The sequence below is a fragment of the Cricetulus griseus genome (assembly GCF_003668045.3).
Source record: "Cricetulus griseus strain 17A/GY chromosome 1 unlocalized genomic scaffold, alternate assembly CriGri-PICRH-1.0 chr1_0, whole genome shotgun sequence".
Taxonomy (NCBI): Eukaryota; Metazoa; Chordata; class Mammalia; order Rodentia; family Cricetidae; genus Cricetulus; species Cricetulus griseus.
Genome location: NW_023276806.1, coordinates 259,741,106 through 259,759,341, shown reverse-complemented (window position 1 = coordinate 259,759,341; position 18,236 = coordinate 259,741,106). Strand labels below are relative to the sequence as shown.

Sequence of the window (18,236 nt, the reverse complement as noted above, 5' to 3'; positions counted from 1 at the left end):
TGGGTATTAAAGGATCAAATAGCAGAGCTGGTGTCTCTTTGCAAGGTGCAGCCCTGCAGGTCCAGTGGGGGTATTCTCTGACACTTGGCAGGAGGGCCTCCCAGGGAGGGCAGTAGGGGCCATGCTGCTGCAGGCCAGAGATGGAACCAGAATTCCACTTCCTCTCCTGAGAATGGATTGGCTGACGGCCACAGCCCCAAGGCTGTCTGGCTGAACTACTGGCCTCAGGCAAAGGCTTGGCTAGAGTAGAGGTGGGAGTGGGAGCTGGTTTGGGGGCATAGAAGAGTCAAGAATGCCTGAGAGCCAGCTCCAAGGGTCTTCCAAGTCCCTTTTCTGCCCTTAGGTTTCAGATGTCTCTGGGACCAGCTTTGCCCTCAAAGGGAAAGTGGAATACGGATACATCAGAAGAGAATGGGTACCTAGCACCCAGTGTCTGTTATCCTGACCAGGAACATGACTGAGGAGAGGATGCCAACCCACGAGGGAGGTGCTGACATCTCTGCAAGGGGGTGGGGGGAGCAGACAGTGCCTTCTCACTGCAGAGTTCACACGGCACTCCCAGACTGGTCTAGAGTGTAGAACAGACCCAAAAGTGGTCCAGATTTCCCCTGGTTGCTTCTGTCCAGGAGCAGAGTCCTGTCCTTTTGTGTGAAGCAGAAGTCTATGCAGGGCTCTGCAGTGGCATCCTGGCTGCTGGCCGCCCCCACCCTGCTGGAATCCTCGGAGAAGCCACACTCCCAGGCTGCTCTCTCACTTAAAGAGTGCTCACACTCATGGCGTCCGGCCAGCAGGCGTTTCCTGGTTCTGTCTCACCCTGGCCCAGCCCGTGGAGAGGATGCACCCTTCACTGTGCGTTCACTCTGACATCATGAAGCAAGGATGCACAGACAGGCCTTGGTCCTCTGCAGCACTGTCTGTTCCTCCAAGTCCTTTGTCACTCCTGTGACCCCCAATGTGGGAAGAGCTTTACAGCACTGGCCCAGCTGCTCACATGTGCCTTCCACACTGGCCCTCCACAAACCCTCCAGGGAGCTCAGCTCTTAATCCCAGGGGCTCTGCTTACCCTCAGCCCTAATGTTTGTTAGTGAGTCAGAGCCCAACTCCTGCTTTGGCTCCAAAGTTACACAAAACTCTGATTTTTTGAGTAACTATCAGGAATGGCTTTTCCAGCACAAAAACATTTATATTTGTTTACAAAATAAAAGATCCTGGAAAACTGAGATTTAAAAATGTTTGTATTGGTAGGAATTGAACCCAGGAACTGATGCATGCTATACACCAAACTATAACCTCTCACACACGAAATCCATTTCTATTGCACTAGGAGGAAATAGTGATGAGGTTACCAAGCAACATTCAAAAGCCCCCCACCAGCAGCTACAACCTCGATAGACACTCCAGGAAACCCACTAAGTGCAGAAATTCACTCGTAAAAGAGACCACGAACCATTAGCAACATGTTAATTCTTCCCAAATTATTCAGTGTATTTAATGGGATTGCAATAAAATTCTGAACAGCCTTTTTTTTTTTGTCAGCAATTGACAGGCTTACTCCAAAAATTACTTGAAAATACACTCAGTGTCCATTTTGGAAAAGATGAAACAAAAAAAAGAGGGCTTTGTCCACCTGTCTGCAAGACTGTGTCACCAGTCCACAGGCAATGGCCTACATCCTTGTTCAGCACGGATGTGTGTGCTAATGGACCAGGGGGCTGCTGGGTCCAGGTAAAGACTCAGACATGTAGCCGACTGGTTTTGCACAAAGGGGCCATGGTGACAGCATGGGGACATCTTTTCATCAAATGGTGCTGGACCAAATAAATCCTCATACGGAAAAAACAAGCCTCAATTCTCTCTTCTACTTGTCAGACGAGACTAAGCAACCACTGCCCAAGGAGAGAAACAGACAGAGGAACAGTGTGGTGTGGCGGAGGAGCCATGAGGACACAGTGCCCCACGATCCCTTTCCTCCTCCACCTTGATAGCTGATCATGAGAAAGACACCTACTCTTAATCCTAGCACTTGGCAAGCTGAAGCTGGAGGATTGCCATGAGTTCGAGGCCAGTCTGGTGCTCTGTAGTGAGTTCCAGGCTAGCCTGGGCTATAAAGACTCTGCCTCAAACAAACAAACAAAAATAAACAAATAAATGGGAAACACACACACACACACACACACACACACACACACACACACTCACACACACACTCACTCTCACACACATACTCACACACACTCACACTCATACACACTCACACTCACACACACACTCTCTCTCACACACACTCACACACACTCTTTCACACACACACTCACACACACTCACACACACACACACACACAAACACACACACGGGATACTAAGCAGATGATTCACAACTTTGCCATGAAAGTCTGAGAACTGGGAGTCCCCAGGCCTCAGTGCAGTGTGGGACAGTGGTTAGCTCCTGGTACAGATAAAGGACACCAGGGGAAGTCATGCTGAAATCCAAGCAGAGAATGGGGTTTGTTAGTAATATCAAAATAAAATAGCTTTCTGCTCAGAGAAGGCCTGATAAGCTTCTTATAATAAAAATATTTATGCTCCAAGAAGTTAGGCCCACATCTACTGTCAAGAGAACTTATGACAGTTTATATAAGGAATGCCTCAAACAGAATACTGGCTAAAGCAACTGGTGCCTCCTCTGACGTCACACCACCGACAAGAATGAGACTCGGACACATTGTCACACACACCACTGGCCCTCTGTGAACAATTCAAAATTCACCCTGTCGCATCAATCTTCCCAACACCCAAACTGAATTTCACAAAGGCAAGCTGACCTCAACTCTATCTCATGTCATACACAAAGGTCAAGTTCAAATCTGTCACATGGACTTGGATGCAGCTTGGTGGCAGGATGCTTGCCTGCCATGCACAAGGCCCTGAGTTTCATAGTATGCTGCAGAAAAATAAAACAAGAACAAAATCCAAGCAAGCAAACAAATCCCTATGGAGCTAAGTATACGAACTAAAACAATGAAACTTCTAGAAAAAAGTATATGAGAAAACTTCCCGGGTAGGAGGTAAAATCAGGGATGGGGGGGAAAGAGCTCTATAGCTAAGAGAATCCTGGTTCAATTCCCAGACCCACATGGTGGCTCACACTGTCTGTAACTCCAGTTCCAGGGGATCTGATGCCCTCTTCTGGTTACTGAGGGCACTGCATGCATGTGATACACATACAAGCACACAGGCAAGACACCCATATATATATATATACACATTAGAAACTAAAAATCAAACTAGACTTTTTTGGGGGCTGGAGAGATAGCTCAGTGGTTAAGAACACTGGCTGCTCTTCCATAGGTTCTGAGTTTGATTCCCAGCAACCACATGGTGGCTCACAACCATCTGTAAGGAGATCTAGTGCCCTCTTCTGACCTGCAGGAAAATATGTTGCAGATAGAACACTGTATACATAATAAATAAATAAATCTTTTTAAAAAACAAAACAAAAAAACCAAACTAGACTTTTTCAAAATTTAAAGCTCTTAGAGGGTGCAAGTCTGTGACTCCAGCACTGGAGAAGTGAAAAAAGCAAGTCTCTGAGATCAAGGCCCTTGTGGATGATATAGTAAGACCCTGACTCAAAAGACCATGATCCAGAAATGTGTTTCAGCTGTGGGGTGCTGGCTTAGCCTGCATGTGTCCCTGGGATTGACTCCCAGCACCAAAAGTAGCAACAACAAAATCAAAACAAACAAACGAGCCCATCTGATCCCTGAAATCCACCAATCAGGAGATGAGAAGGGTGCTTTGGATAAAGAGAGCATTTGTTGTGTTTCCAACAAAGGTGTGTGTGTGTGTGTGTGTGTGTGTGTGTGTGTGTGTGTTGGTGTGTTAACTGCCAAGCTGACAGAATCTAGAGTCACCAGGGACATAGATCTCTTGGTTACATAAATTAAGGTAGGAAGACTCATTTTAATTGTGGGCAGGAACCATTCCCTGGGCAAGAGATTCTGAGCCCCGGAGAAACTGAGGCACGCACTGGCAAGCATGAATTCATCACTCCCTCCATCCCCAGCGGTGGATGTGAAGCTACTTTAAGCTCCCGCTGCCTTGACATCCCCACCATGACAGACTGTGTGACCTTGAACTGTGAGCTAAAAGAAACCCTTTCTCCTGCAATTGCTTTCATCAGAGTGGTTTATCACGTGAACAGGAATAGACACTTAGTGTGAATCTTCATTGCTTCACAACTCAGCAAGTGCAGGAGTGGAAACTAGGAGTTACCGAAGAACGGACCAGAGGTGGTGTAAAATAAATATAAAATGGACACTCAAAGACACTCACGATCAGTAATAGGGAATCCGCAAATTAAAAGGGAAAATGCTGATGGTACAGAGTGCTGAGAAGGGAGCCAGCTGCAGTAGGGACCAGGACATCCAAGATGGCATAGCCACGTCAGAGAAGGGAAGCAGCAGGCTTTGATAGAGCTAAACTTACACTTTACCTCACGACCCCACAGTCTCACTCAAGCCCCACCCATAGTCTTTCAGTCACAGCAGCTTGGCTCATAGAAAAATGACCCAAAGGTCCATTCTGAAATGAATGAAAAGCATAGTGTTCAGGGTGACCGTCAGTAGCTAATAGGCTCGATGGCCGGTGGTCACACCAAGGGGTCTCAAAGGCATCATGCTGAGTCACATCCTGGGTCATTTTTTTCCTGTGTGAAACTCTGGAAAGGGGCTGGGGAGATGGCTGAGTTGGTGAAGTACTTGCTGGGAAGAAGCAGGAAGACCAGAATCTTATTCCCAGAACCTACATAAACAGCTGGGCATGGTGGCATGTAATCCATGGAGAGACAAGAAGACCCCTGGGGTCACCGGCCAGTCAGTCTAGCCTAGCCAGTAAAACCCAGGAGAATGAGAGACCCTGTCTCGAAAAGCAGTATGGACGCTCCCGAGGAAGGACATGACTCAAGATTGATGTCTGGTTTCACATCTTCACGAATAAGAAGCATTTCCACCCCTCCCCCTAATGCCTCACAGAAACTCTGGGAAACATCTACTGGACGGTCCCCAAAAGTAAGCCAGCTGTTGACCAAGACAGCAAAGCAACAGGAGAGAGTGAGTGTTCATGGAAACCTCGATTTCATCGACAGTGACAGCAGTGTGCGGATTCTTCGGAATGCATCCAGGGGCACGCTTAAATGGGAGCATTTTATTACGCACAAATCACATACAAATAGAAGTGATTTTAAAAACCCCAAAGGAGACTGGATTCTCACAAAATCCAACGCCTGGCTGAAGCACCTTGGGACACGGGGTGGGCTGGGGGCCTGACTGGGCAGCTCCCAGGAATGGAGAGGGGTGTGGGCCTAGGGATTGAGGTGGAATGACACCCAGTATCTAGCATGTTCTTTGGGTCAGGGTGGGAACTCAGGGGCCACCAGGATAAGAACACAAGGTTTCAGATTTTGCAGTAGGAGCAGGCTGCAGACTCAAACACTTAATCCACATACATTCCATCGTGGGAGAAGGTTGGAACTCTGTCTCTATCTCTGTCTCTCTCTATCTGTCTCTGTCTCTGTCTCTGTCTCTATCTCTCTCTCATTATTTAAAATGTGATAACAGGGCCTTACCAGAGAGTTGCTTGACAGCCACAGGTCTCACCTTGTAGGGAGTTCTGCAAGAGAAGAGGAGGTCGCAGTGAGTGGTTGCCAGAGGCAGCTGGCTGCTGCCAGCGATAAGCCATCCTCGGGGAGCATTACAATTCAGCTTGGTGATTTGTTTTCTTTTTCCAGACAGAACCCCAGGCCCTGCACATCCTGCACAGCTCAGCCCCTGAGCTGCACCCCAACACCCCACCCCCCACCTGGCTGTTCTAAAGTTCTCTCGTTCAGGTCCATCTCATTTTAAAAATCACATTAACAAGTTCCTTTATAATGTTCATTGTAGTGAGATATCCACCCCATCCGCACCTGCATCACTGACCATGCCCAAATGGGCGTGGTCACAGGTGCGGACCTGACAGAGAGTGATTTTAGGTCTGGGGTCGGGGCACAGGAGGCTCTCTTCTTGCCTCCAGTTGGGTGGCAGAGAGCAGCCTGGATCCTTGGAGCGGGAACTTGCCGCAGTCATGTTTCCTGTGTAAGAGCCTTCTCCCGAATAAAATTATATTAACTTATATTGAGCCTAGTCCAAATGAAGCAAATTTCTGTCATTGGTATTACTAAGAACCAAAGACACAGTATCAGGTGGGACAAAGGACTCTGACATCCTTTGCTTAATTCTATCCCAAACCAGGGCACACCAGCTCCTCTCTTTTCTATTGAAGCTCTCGGGTCACTACAGGAGTCACCAACCCTGTCCAAAAACACACCCTATTATTAAACCAGGCTGTCTGAAGCTGTGCAGAGGACACTGGTTATTTGGATGGCAGGGAAAGTTCACCCACTGATGGGAGGACCTGTAGCTATGGTAGGGACAGGCTTCTGAGACCAGTGGAAACCAGGAAAAGGTGGGCAATGTCCAATGCTAAGGGCTAACCCCAGCAGAGTCTGGTTTTTGTTTTTTTTAGCCCAGCAGTTTAGCAGAAGTTGTAACCTGATAGCAAGAGCACTAGAAGGCTAGGGAGACAGCCCTCTGAGGGGCTGCTGGCTGGCTGTGCACTAGCAACACAGGTGAAAGTTTAAACTTTAGGAAGTCACGTGTCAAGATGAGGCATCAGAGTCCAGGGACCCTCACTCAGACCTGCACTGGCTCATTCACTCCTGCTGTTCTGAGAGCCACTGTGTTAGGAGTGGCAGTGAACAAGACCAAAACGCGCCTGTTACGGGCAATGACGCCCCATGTCCAAGCGTGGGTTTCTGAAGGGGGATGTATTCTGTGACAGAAACACTGTTACGTTGTCTTCGGGATGGGCCACCCATTTGTCATCCACAGTGTTCTCTGGTCTGAATGGAACCTGCAAGCAGATGCCACTGGCCAGTGAGGAGGAGGGCCTGGACAGACAGACACTCAGACCACAGCAGAACTCCCTGGCTACATTCCATAGCCTCTTGCTTAGTCTTGGCTCCTGGTTCCCAAACCCTCTCAGCTCAATTCCGTGGAGCTAGTGACGTGTCTTCCGGGGCTGAATAAACTCTTGGCTCCATGTGAATTGAGTTATAGCTTCCTCGCCGCCACTGTTAATATAATGTAAATGACATAACCCCTCCCCCCTCTGGAGATGGTAAATGGCCTTGGACTTTCATTGCATGTCTGTTCTGCAATCTAACTGCCCTGGGCACTGGTCTTCTTTTATGACACTTGGGGAGGCAGCAGCCTGGCGCCAGCTGGGCATCCACAGGGCATGTGTGCTGAGCAGAGGGACGGCTGTGCAGCCCTCCTTGATGGGGCCAGGTTGCTTTACCCAGCAGAAAGCTGCACGGCTCACAACTTGGCTAAAATCGGAAACCCACAATGTGTTTGTGTTATGTCAGAAATGTGCGGTGTCAATTCTGGGCCTCTCCATATGCTGCGCCATATGCCCCCCTCTCCTTAAGCCACTAAAGCATCTGTTCCCTTTCCCCAGCAAGAGAGTAAGGGCAGGGTCCAAGACACAGCAGCGAGAGCTGGACACTGCCAAACCTAGAACATTCCTTGGTCAGAGAAAGGGGCCAGATGGGAAAAGGCCCTCTGAGGGCAAACCTGTAGCTCCATTTGGCCAGGCTCCAATACGTCTGTTCTTACTTATTGGTCCTGAGGAAAAGGCCACTCATCATGTCTTGCCAACTCCAAATGAGAGCAGAAGCCGTCTGGCCTTCCACCTTGCTGCTGTGACCTGGGGTTTTGAAGCAGGTGTAGAGAAAACAGCAGGAAAGCGTGGAGGCGTGAGAGATGGAGACAGACGCCCATTTGACCGGGATGGAGATGGCTGGTTAGAGACCTCAGAGATGTGGGGAGTCACGGAAAATCCATGCTGTGAACCGGAAACAGGAAGGTTCCAAGTGTGGGGATGAGACCTGGCACCTACAGCCAAGTCCCTTCTATCTGTGGGAGGCTGGGACAGGAGGAGGTGACCATGTCCAAGCTGAACAGTTGCATGGTCTTCAGAGGTGGGGAAGTTAAAAACATAGACACGCCGGGCGTTGGTGGCGCATGCCTTTAATCCCAGCACTCGGGAGGCAGAGGCAGGTGGATCTCTGTGAGTTCAAGGCCAGCTGAGCAAGTGCCAGGATAGTCCAAAGCTACACAGAGAAACCCTGTCTCGAAAAACCAAAAAAAAGAAAACCAAACCAAACCAAACCAAAACAAACAAACAAACAAACAAACAAAAAACATAGATCTGGTGTAATAGCAATGTGGCAATCTGGAACAGCAGGTCAGGGGTGGGCCTGTGCTTTCAGGGCGGGGGGAGTGTGTGTGTGTGTGTGTGTGTGTGTGTGTGTGTGTGTGTGTGTGTGTGTGATATGTAGAAATCAGAGGACAAAGTTGGTTTTCTCCTTACATCCTCACACGGGTGCTGGGCTTGAACTCATGCCATTAAGTTTTCGTGCAAATGCTTCACCTGCTGGATCATCCCAACAGCCCCAGAGGCTGCATTTTAAGTTGTTTAGCCTAACTGCCCATACGACATGGAGACTACTAGAGACTTTCTGGGCCACCTGAGATAATGGCATCACTGGCTCAAAGGATCTGTTCCATGTCCTCCCTGAGGGAACAGACAACTGGCTCCCGCTATCCCGCTCGTTTTCATTGGTAGCCACTGGCCATTCTACCCTCGACCCTCTGTGCCTCAGCCTCCTTCGTCCTATGCACAGAATATTCCAGCAAGGGCTTAAGTGGAGGAGACAAAGTCCCCAGGAAGCCCTAGTTCTCCCAGAAGGATCCCTCAGGCTACACTATGCTCCTATCTCCCTGTTTCTGCAAACGGCCTCCTCATAGGGCCCCTACTGAGAATGGAGCCTGGCTTCCCAAGAAGGAAGGAGTGAACCCAGCCTCCTCCTCCTGCTTCCCATCTGCCTCTTCCCCTCTCAGCTGAAACTTCACACTTTCCAGCAGTAGTAAACAAAACCAAATTGCAAACTCCCTGGCACATGGCATGGAAGCATAAGACACCCCAGGAAGAGACGCTTACCGCTCTGAGTTCGCAGGCATGGTGGGATCGATGGAGACCATCGCGTCGTCAGTGGTCAGAAGGGAGATGGTGGTGTTCCTGCAAAACACTCAAGTCAGTACCGCCCCCTCTACGCAGGCACTTGCACATGGGCCTCACCTGACGGAGCACAGAGAACCCAGGCCCTGAGAACTGGGGACCAGGTGTCCTTGGCTAAGGGCAGGCAAGGGCAGCATGCTATCCCCCACCCTTCCTTAGCAGACCAAATGTAAAGGGTAAATGTATTTTAAGATCCTGTCAATTTTTAAATAATTTAAAGTGGGAATTGGAGCAAGGCTAATTTATTGAGTTGGGAGATGGAGGAAGCTTCAGTGCCCAAAACTAACAAAAATCAGAGACAGGAACTACCGATTGCTTATCTTGCTGCTTCTGGGCCATTGGAAAGCTCCCAATGCTCTTCCATAAAGAGGACTTAAACGGTCAAAACCAATTTCTTCCCCAGCTTCTCATTTCTGGGGCTTCCGATCAGCTGTTACCCCTGCAACTGAACCTCTGATCCTCTGATCCTCAACTGTGAATTTTTATGACTGTATTTTAATTTGTGTGAATAAGGATGAGCGCATGACTGTGTGGGAGCCTGGGGCCAGAGGCCAATTTCCATGGCATTCCTCGGGCACCATACACCTTCAGTTTTGAGACAGAGTCTCTTACTGGGACTGGGGCTTGCAATTCAGCTAGCCTAGCTGGCTAGTGAACCCCCTGGATCTGGCTGTCCCCGCCTCCCTAGGACTGGGATTACAAGTGTGTGCCACCACACTGGCTTTTTATGTGTGTTTTGGGGATTGAATCGAACTCAGGTCCTCATGCTTGTACAGCAAGGACTTTACCTGTGGAACCAGCTCCCCAGGGGCCTGTGAAATTTTCAAATTAGTACGATAGAAACAAGACCCCAATCTCACAGTATAGTAAAGGCAGATGTGTGCACTGCGTATGTTTTACAGTTCTAAATATTTGCTGCCTAAAGCTGCCAGTGTGGCTTTTACTGCAGTTGGTCATCTGCTGTCGCCTCCAGAACACAACTGCATCACCTCAGTCCCTTTCCTCACTAGTTTGTAAGAAGCTTTTATCACCAGTTGTCCCATCCCTTTCACCTCCACTGATCCTGACCCTCACTTTAAAGTTATCTCCATCCAATGCCACAGCGGTCACCTTTCTTTTCTCTTATTTATTTCTTGAGTTGTCTGAGACAGGGTCTCACTGTGTAGTCCAGGCTGACCTCTAACTCACAATCCTCCTGCCTCAGCTCCCAAATACCAGCATTACAGGGATACACCATCATGCCTGGCCTTAGGTCACCCTTCCTAGTGAAAAATTATGTGCTAAAATGAGCCACGTGTGCCTTAACCAAAATGCTCAGGACCAGAATTGTATATGGGATTTCTTTCTTTCTTTCTTTCTTTCTTTCTTTCTTTCTTTCTTTCTTTCTTTCTCTTCCTTCCTTCCTTCCTTCCCTCCCTCCTTCCCTTCCTCTCTCCCTCCCTCCCTCCCTCCTTTCTTTCTTTCTTTCTTTCTTTCTTTCTTTCTTTCTTTCTTTCTTTCTTTTTGATTTTAGGCTACCTGAGTATATGGGATATGATATTACGGGGAGCAGACCCACGCTTAAACACACAATCCATGTCTTTCATGCTGTGTTTTGATTGACACATCACTCCAGCCAGGTCAAGGGCAGAATTTTCTACTTTTGATGTCAGGTCAGCGCTAAAACTGTTTCGGATTTTGGAGAACTTGGGGTCTGAGGACTAGCGAAGCTCAGCTTGTAATTAGAAAATCCCCATGCTAGTACAGACTGGATTTAGGAGGCTGTGTGTGTGTGGGGGGTGGATTGTGAGGATTCTGTAGGATAGGCAACAGCTTTTAACCCATCTCTGAAGCCAGTCGTGTGTCAAATGCTGATGACGGCAGTCTGAGAGCAAAGGCACTAGCAGTTATTGAGGCTGGAGCAACTCTGAAAACAGCCATCTACCTTCCTCCACAGAGAGTGAACCAGTGGAAGGGAAAACCCAGCAGTAGAGGGGGCTCTGCTGAGCTTAACCCAGCGGCTGAACGCTGCTGCTGGGGAGGTGGCAGAGCCGGGACTGAGCTTTCTGTGGGGTTTGTCTCACTGGTTTGAGGGAAATCACAGCAGATGCCTGGGGGACTCCTCTGGACTGACCCCCATTTACAGCTTCACCGTCCTCTGGCCCATTGTGGGGATGATACAGTCCCCATTACAGAGGGCACAGGGGACACTCACCGAGGCAGGCCGGTGGCGATACAGAACAGGTCCATGATGTCACTGGAGTTGCAGTACTTGCTGAAAACCACCTGCGGAAACACAGAAGGTAGCCTGGGGAGTTGGCTCGGTGACTCATGTGCCCATTGTCTAAGCATGAGGACGCAAGTTCAATCCCCAGAATCCATGTACAAGGCCAAGTGTCACATGCTCCTGACACCAACACCAGGGAGACAGAGACAGGAGGATCCCTAGGGCTCGCCGGTTACCCAGCCGGACCTACATGTGAGCTCCAGGCCATGAGAGATGCTACCTCAAAAACAAGATGCATAGCTACTGAGGGTGACTCTGGTTTCCCGTATGCATGCACACACATGTGCTTTAAACATGAACACACATGTGTACACATGCATTTACACAAAAAAGCACAAATCAGAGGCAGTGAGGAAGTAGAGCGGCCGTGGGTTTCCATGGAGACGCTTGGTTCCATGTACTACTTCCTTGCTCTTCAGAACGGATTACTTTTCAAAACTGTGGGCTCTACGATGTCACATGGGCATCTTTTCATTTGATCAGTGTATATGGATTGTGGAAAAGCTTAACTCCTTTGTTAGGTGAAAACAAACCCCTCGCCTGCTTCTCCAGGCCTGGGGTGACTGAGGCTGCGTGTGGTACAAAACTGAGGATGAAGTCTCAGGGTATCACAGCACAGCTAGTCTCCAGTCACCTCATAGAGTTATTATAGGGAAAGCAAATTTATGTTTATTGATTAAAAAAAAAAAGATTGCCTTTTAGTCTTTGGGGAATGAGGACCTGGGGCTGAAAGACTAGATTAAAGGGGACTCAAAATGACAAGGAAACAGCTGTGAATTGCTAGTGTCACAGCAAAATATAAACTGTATGCACCACGACTGGCTGCCACCCAACATCCAGCCCTGGCCCTGTGGGACAGAGAGGGCTTGTCTTGCATCGGTATGGTTTGTACCAGAGCCCTGATATAAGTGGGTCTCAGCTCTTTTTCACTGGCAATCATTCTATTATTGTTGCCATCTCTTCATGTACTTAATAATTAACAACTCTTATAATAATATATTATATGTATTGCATCATAGATATTAATATAATCACAGTAATCTCTTAAAATTAATAATTCAAACTTTATCATAGTTTTTCTTTTTCCCCTTCCTCGTCCCCTTCCTTCTTTTGTACTGAGGATCAAACCAAGGGCCTTGCACATCAAAGGAGTGTTTGTCTTTTCAAGACAGCATCACACTGTGTGGCCCAGGACTGAAATCCCCTTGCCCCAGTCTCCAGCTCTGGCCCCTTAAGCCCCACTTCCCTTGGAAGCTTCTTCTGGGCTACTGTGGTAAATGCCCTCAGGTTGATAAGACGGCTGTTACCTTTTGATGCCCAGCACAGTCTTTTTTAGCTGAGTTGATTCTTGTTCTACTTAGAAATGGTGAAATATAGCAAATTCAGATGACTCTCTACCATGAACTTGGCCTTTGTGTGACTGAGGTCATTGCCTGCATGTGCCAGACAGGCAATAATAAAAACAGCATTTGTTCATGCCTTGTGGATTCCATCCTTTCTATGAGCACCAGGGCTGACAGTTGTTAGTGTGGCCCGCGTCATCCATCTACACTGTTCCCGATGTCTTCAGCTCCCTCCTGAGGATGCATTTGAGCTCATCTCTGGCCACACCCTGATTTTTGTAGTAGCTTCCTCCCTGGCTCAATTCCTGTCTCATCCTATCTCTTCATACCCTTGCATGGTGTCACTTTTCTTTGCAGGGTCCCTGCTAGCTCCTGTTACCCACAGGAGAGATCCAACTTTTCTGGGCATGAGTGGTCCTAGGGCTTATCCCCTCCTCCCCTGTGTCCTGGCTAAGTGACCCTGCTCTGGTCTCTGGCTCTAGATTCATGGATGCCCCTCTCCTAGCCCTCCCGTTCTCTCTTATCCCTGCTGTTTACACTCAGTGGCAGCGTCTTTGGTCCCTGCTGTCAGCAGGACACACCTTTATCCAGTAGCAGCCTTGTTTCTACCATGACCACTCCTGGCATGGCCTCTGAGCCATGGTTTATGCTGCAAATTTGTTCTTATTTTACACTTATTTAGTTGTGTGTACATAGGCATATGCCATGGCTGCAAGTCAAGCCCCTTTATCTGCTGAGCCATCTCTCTGGGCCTCACCCACTTCATTGTGCCTCAATTCTAAGTTCTGAGGAATGGGCCCACAAAGGCACTGCTTAGTATTACCTCAGTGCTGGCTTAGCCCTGAGCGATACTCCTTAAGGTTCTACCCTCAAAGTTTTGTGATTCTGAAGAAGTTCAGAGGCCATGGTGAAGCTCCACAGCCTGTCCGGAACTTCCATTCACAGAGAAACAGCTTGTTGAGGCTGCCAAGCACACACAGTGTACTTCACCTCAGAGGACAGAGCAGGGCCCCAAGGATATCTCACTTGTGCACTCCTAGCTCCACGAAGAAGCCCTTTCATTTCTTCTTAAGCATTTTAACAAACTGGCAGGTTTTTTTTTTTTAACTGAAATGAAACATTTTAAAATAATATCTAGTTTTTCCTGCCATCTCTGCCTCCTCCCCAGATTCAGGAAGTTGTATTAAATAGTCTTTTCCTTTCCATGGCAACAGGGTTATCTGCAGAGGTTCCTTCAGAGCAGTGGGCGAAGCTCAAAGAGCCAGGGCTACCATTGTGGGGTCAGAGCTTTAAACTTCCTCTTGGGGGTGGGGAGTAGCCTGCTTCTTGGAGTCACAGTTGTCCCAGTGAAAAAGAAACACCTTAGTTTCTGGCAGGCTAAGAGCCTTGTGCTGTCCTGGTGATTTTGAGAAGAGGGGTGTTCGCCCAGATTTGTAAGGACTGTTGATGAACTGTGACGGAAAGAGAAATTTTTTATTTATGCTTGGGCTTCCAAAGATAGGACAGCAAAGCACTAAGACTTTTCACATTGGAAAGGTAAAGTCTCAGCCGCAGACTGCGGCATACACCTGTAAATTGGCACTTGAGAGGCTGAGGCATAAGAGTCATGAACTCGAGGCCAACCTGGGCCTTATGGTGAGTCTGAGACTCCCCTCAAAAGAAAAAGAAAAAAGAAAAGGCAAATGTTTTATTGATATTCACAGGAGACCTGCCCTTTCCTGGACGGAGACCGGAGAGGAGGAGGTTGGAGGGTTGGAGGAGGGATGGGGGAGGGGGGCTGAGAGGGGAGGATGGGGAGGCTGTGGCTGGGATGTAAAATAAATATATGAATAATAATAATAGAAAGGCAGGCTTTCTAGCCAATTAAATGGAAGGCCCGTAGTACCTGACATCCTTGCTGTTTCCATGCAAACAGCTGAGCTGGAGCTAGGGCACCCGCCGCCTTTGTTCTGGGACCAAGAACCTCCCTTGGATATCATTTCTGACAAAGGTCTAAGGAGGTTGTACAGAAATGTGAAATGCGGTAGAAAATGTAGAAAAGATTACATGGGCTGCCTCCAGCAGAAAGCATGTGTGAACCCACATTCCTCCACTCGGTGGCTATGTAAGCTTTTCTGAGGTCCTTTCTGAACTGGCTGCAACATCAGTTGAGCAAAAACCCTGTGACACACGGTCATCTCATGAGAAGGAGAGTCACGATTCTTTGTGGCTAATTAGTCTCCAGCAGAGCCAATGCCAGGAGAGTCTAAGTGGGAAGCGGCAAGAAGCCAGAGCTGACTGGACTCCAGCTGGGATGGCTGGAGTCAGGAAACACCCAGCTTGGACCACCTGTCACCGATTGCAAAAACCAACTGGCTGCCATATGTGGCCGTGAGACCCCAGGCAGCTTCACTGGGAAGGGCACAGGGCTGTCTGCCTACATGATGAATACTTTTGTAGATCCTGTGTCCATTTCCCAGAAGCAGACAGCACAAGAAAAAAGAAGCTGGAGTTAAATAAGATGCCAAAGCAGGCAGAGTCACAGGACTTTATCCTGCCATCCAGCATTCAGAGGCAGATAGGGGCTCATAAGCCCGCATGGAAAATTGCCCAATGTCTTTCCTGTGGCTTGACTGGTAGCACTGTGATATTAAAACACCAACAAGAGGAACACATGAGAGACTAGAACGCTTCTCTTCACCGGGAATTGGCCCTTTTCTTTCTCAGCTGAGACCCGTGAATGTCACAGAGCAGCTTCGCTTGGGAACCCGTCCCCATCCTGTCTCCACGCCACCCACGGAAAAGAACACTGACACTTGCCAAGAGTCGGCAGAACCAAGCACAATTCAAAGAAACAGAGGCACTCAGATGTGTGAGCCCCCATGGGGCCAGCCAGGATTGAGGCTTCATCTCAGGCCATCTGACTATGAGTTACACCCTGGCAACTACTGACCCTGGTTACTTAGTCTATATTCAAGTCAGCTCCCTGCTTCAGACCTTGTTATAGACACAGGGCCCAACTGGCTTCTGGGCCAGAGAAAAGGCAGGGTGGTTTCTGAAGCTGGAAAAAGCCATCTCGGTTTCTGAGTCCAGAGGCTTCCTTCTGCAGATGTGGCTCTGTCTAAAACGTATCAGGATGAGCGAGGCTTCCCCTTGCCCCTGAATGTCCCTCTCAGACGAGGGAAGAAGGTAAGAGGGGTCTCTCAGGTGCCTGGTTCAAACCCCACATTGTGCTGTCTGTGCAAATCAGAGCATTTTGGAGGGTCAAACCTGATCCCCAGACGACCGGCTGCCCCGTGGAACCCAATGGAGCAACGCTGACGCTGGCCGCATGTGGCAGTGATACCTTCTTATCTTCTAAAAACCAAAGCAAGGATGAAAGGGCTTCTCAGAACCCAGGAAGGGCATCTCGCCAGGCTTCACACTCCATTAATGCAACTGTGAATTTCAGTACAAAATGTAGCAGGGCTTGGAGGGGCACTGAGGAGAGGCGGATGAGTGGTGAGAGCTGGAAGGTTCTGGAGTGGAACCACCGACGTCTGATGGTTTGTTTCCCGACTGGAAAACAGGACTGATACCATGAAGCCACCCACAGCTGTATGCTACCATGGGTGCTGGGCAGTGGCTGCCCCTCCCCCAGAACAATGGGGGCCTGGGCTGAAGGATTATTTCAGCTGCCATGGGAAGAGGTAAGACTTATGCTGGTGTCTATACCCCATTCAGGGTGGGACTGTCTTCTAACTTGGCCTCTAAGGTCATGAGTGACTCTGTCCCTGTAGCTCACCTCTGTGGTATTGCAGGGATCTGGAGGTGCAATGTTAAGCCTGAAGATTCATTTGGAGCCTGGAAGGGACTGATCCAGTGAGGTTACTAGGATACCATCCTGCAGCTAGGCAGCCTGTTACACCACGGGGACTGGTGAACTAAACAGGTCCAGGTTCCAAGGATCGGAGGTCAGGCTGGATCCAACTCTGACCCTCCCAGCCCTCAGCCCACTGGAAGTGCCTCCAGACCCCACTCTTAACCCTCACCTGTGTCCTGGTCCAAAGTACCTATGATCAGACTCAGTGCCTTAACAATGGTAGTCAGATTGGAGGCCAAACCTTGTTCTAAGGTGTGTGCCAGGGAGGTGCTGGCTGGGCAGTAGGTGTGCTGTACCATTTTGCTTTGGCTCATTTTGGATTTTTGGAGCATGCATGTAAAAAAACATTTTCTTCCATACACACTAAAAATCCACATATGTGGAAAACCCTTTTTAAAAAGTTTTATGGAGCACTGGTTTTAATCTTCCCCCAACCCCCACTCTCAATTTTTGAAACAGGGTCTTGCTATGTAAGTTCTAGTTGGCCCAGAACTCACTATGCAGCCCAAACTGGCCCTTTGACCAGTAAGTGCTAGACAGAGATCTGCCTTAAGCTGAGACTTCTGGAAGCCAGCCTGGCTTCCAAGGAGGGCAGCTCACAGGCAGCTGTTTGTGCCACCGATGGGCCACACAGGTGCATGAGGAAGCTTCGTATGGCATCCTTGGATTTGGGTTCCAGGCACAAAGTGACTTCTCGTGGTCTCTACCCCATTTACTCTTGATATTCAGGTTCTATTAATTCTAAAAGTGGCTGGCCATGGCAGGCATGATTGTTCCCTCTCCCTGGCAATTCCTGTACAGAAGAGTCAGAATCCCACAGAGAGGGGACCGGAGCAAGGCTGCCAGCCTCTTGCCCTGCACACTTCTGCTGTGAACTCTCCCACACGGAGGGAGCATTCATCTCCATGCATCTGTCTGAAGCCCGAAGCGTTTCCTGCAGCCTCTAAGCACTTTTCGTGCTGGGGTTATGAGATGCTCCTTTGAATTGTGTTGGGTCCAAAGGGAACTCCAATTCCCCACACTCCAAAAGGCAGCCCAAATATCTAGCCATGAGCTCAACCCATGTAGGAAGATTTCTGGTGGTTAGATAAAAGCCAGCATTCCTCAGGAACGCTTCAAACTGGTTCCCATCTACAGAAAGGAGTCATTTTCCCTTACCTCCAGCAAAAGGGACCTATGGCTCTCCACTTAACATACACCTGTGGTGCCTATCAGCATATCAAGGTCCACGCTAGCCTCCAGGCTCCCTCAGTCCCCACTTGTTACACATGCTAATGCCCGCACACCAGTCTCCTGGCCCTACCCTCTCTGCAGCTACTCTCACTATGCTTTATCCTCTCTCTAACCTCTGCTGTTCCCTCTATCCCTTGCTGTTCCCCACTCTCACAGAGAGCCCTGGCCATGTCCAAGCTACTTCTAGACTCTTCCAGATGCTCTTGGTGCTCTCTATTTCTCTCTCTCTCTCTCTCTCTCTCTCTCTCTCTCTCTCTCTCTCTCTCTCTCTCTCTCATTAAAAACCTACCCCTTAACCATACCATGTTGTCAGTTGATACAGATTGGCCTTAAGCCAGTGACCACCAGAAACTGTGACTCTCTAACACAG

At 48.8% G+C, this 18,236-nt stretch overlaps 1 protein-coding gene across 1 annotated transcript in view; it reads right to left on the bottom strand.

Moving 5' to 3' along the window:
* Nucleotides 1-14,517, bottom strand: part of Pde9a (phosphodiesterase 9A) — a 64,360-nt gene extending 49,843 nt beyond the window's left edge. Inside the window, exons 1-3 of the mRNA XM_035451713.1 lie at nucleotides 11,378-14,517; nucleotides 9,106-9,183; nucleotides 5,627-5,670 (exon numbers count right to left, since the gene is read on the bottom strand). Of these exons, the coding sequence (XP_035307604.1) occupies nucleotides 5,627-5,670; nucleotides 9,106-9,183; nucleotides 11,378-11,514 (259 nt within the window). The 5' untranslated portion in view covers nucleotides 11,515-14,517. The remainder of the gene's footprint in view (nucleotides 1-5,626; nucleotides 5,671-9,105; nucleotides 9,184-11,377) is intronic.
* Between the last annotated feature and the right edge of the window lie 3,719 nt (nucleotides 14,518-18,236).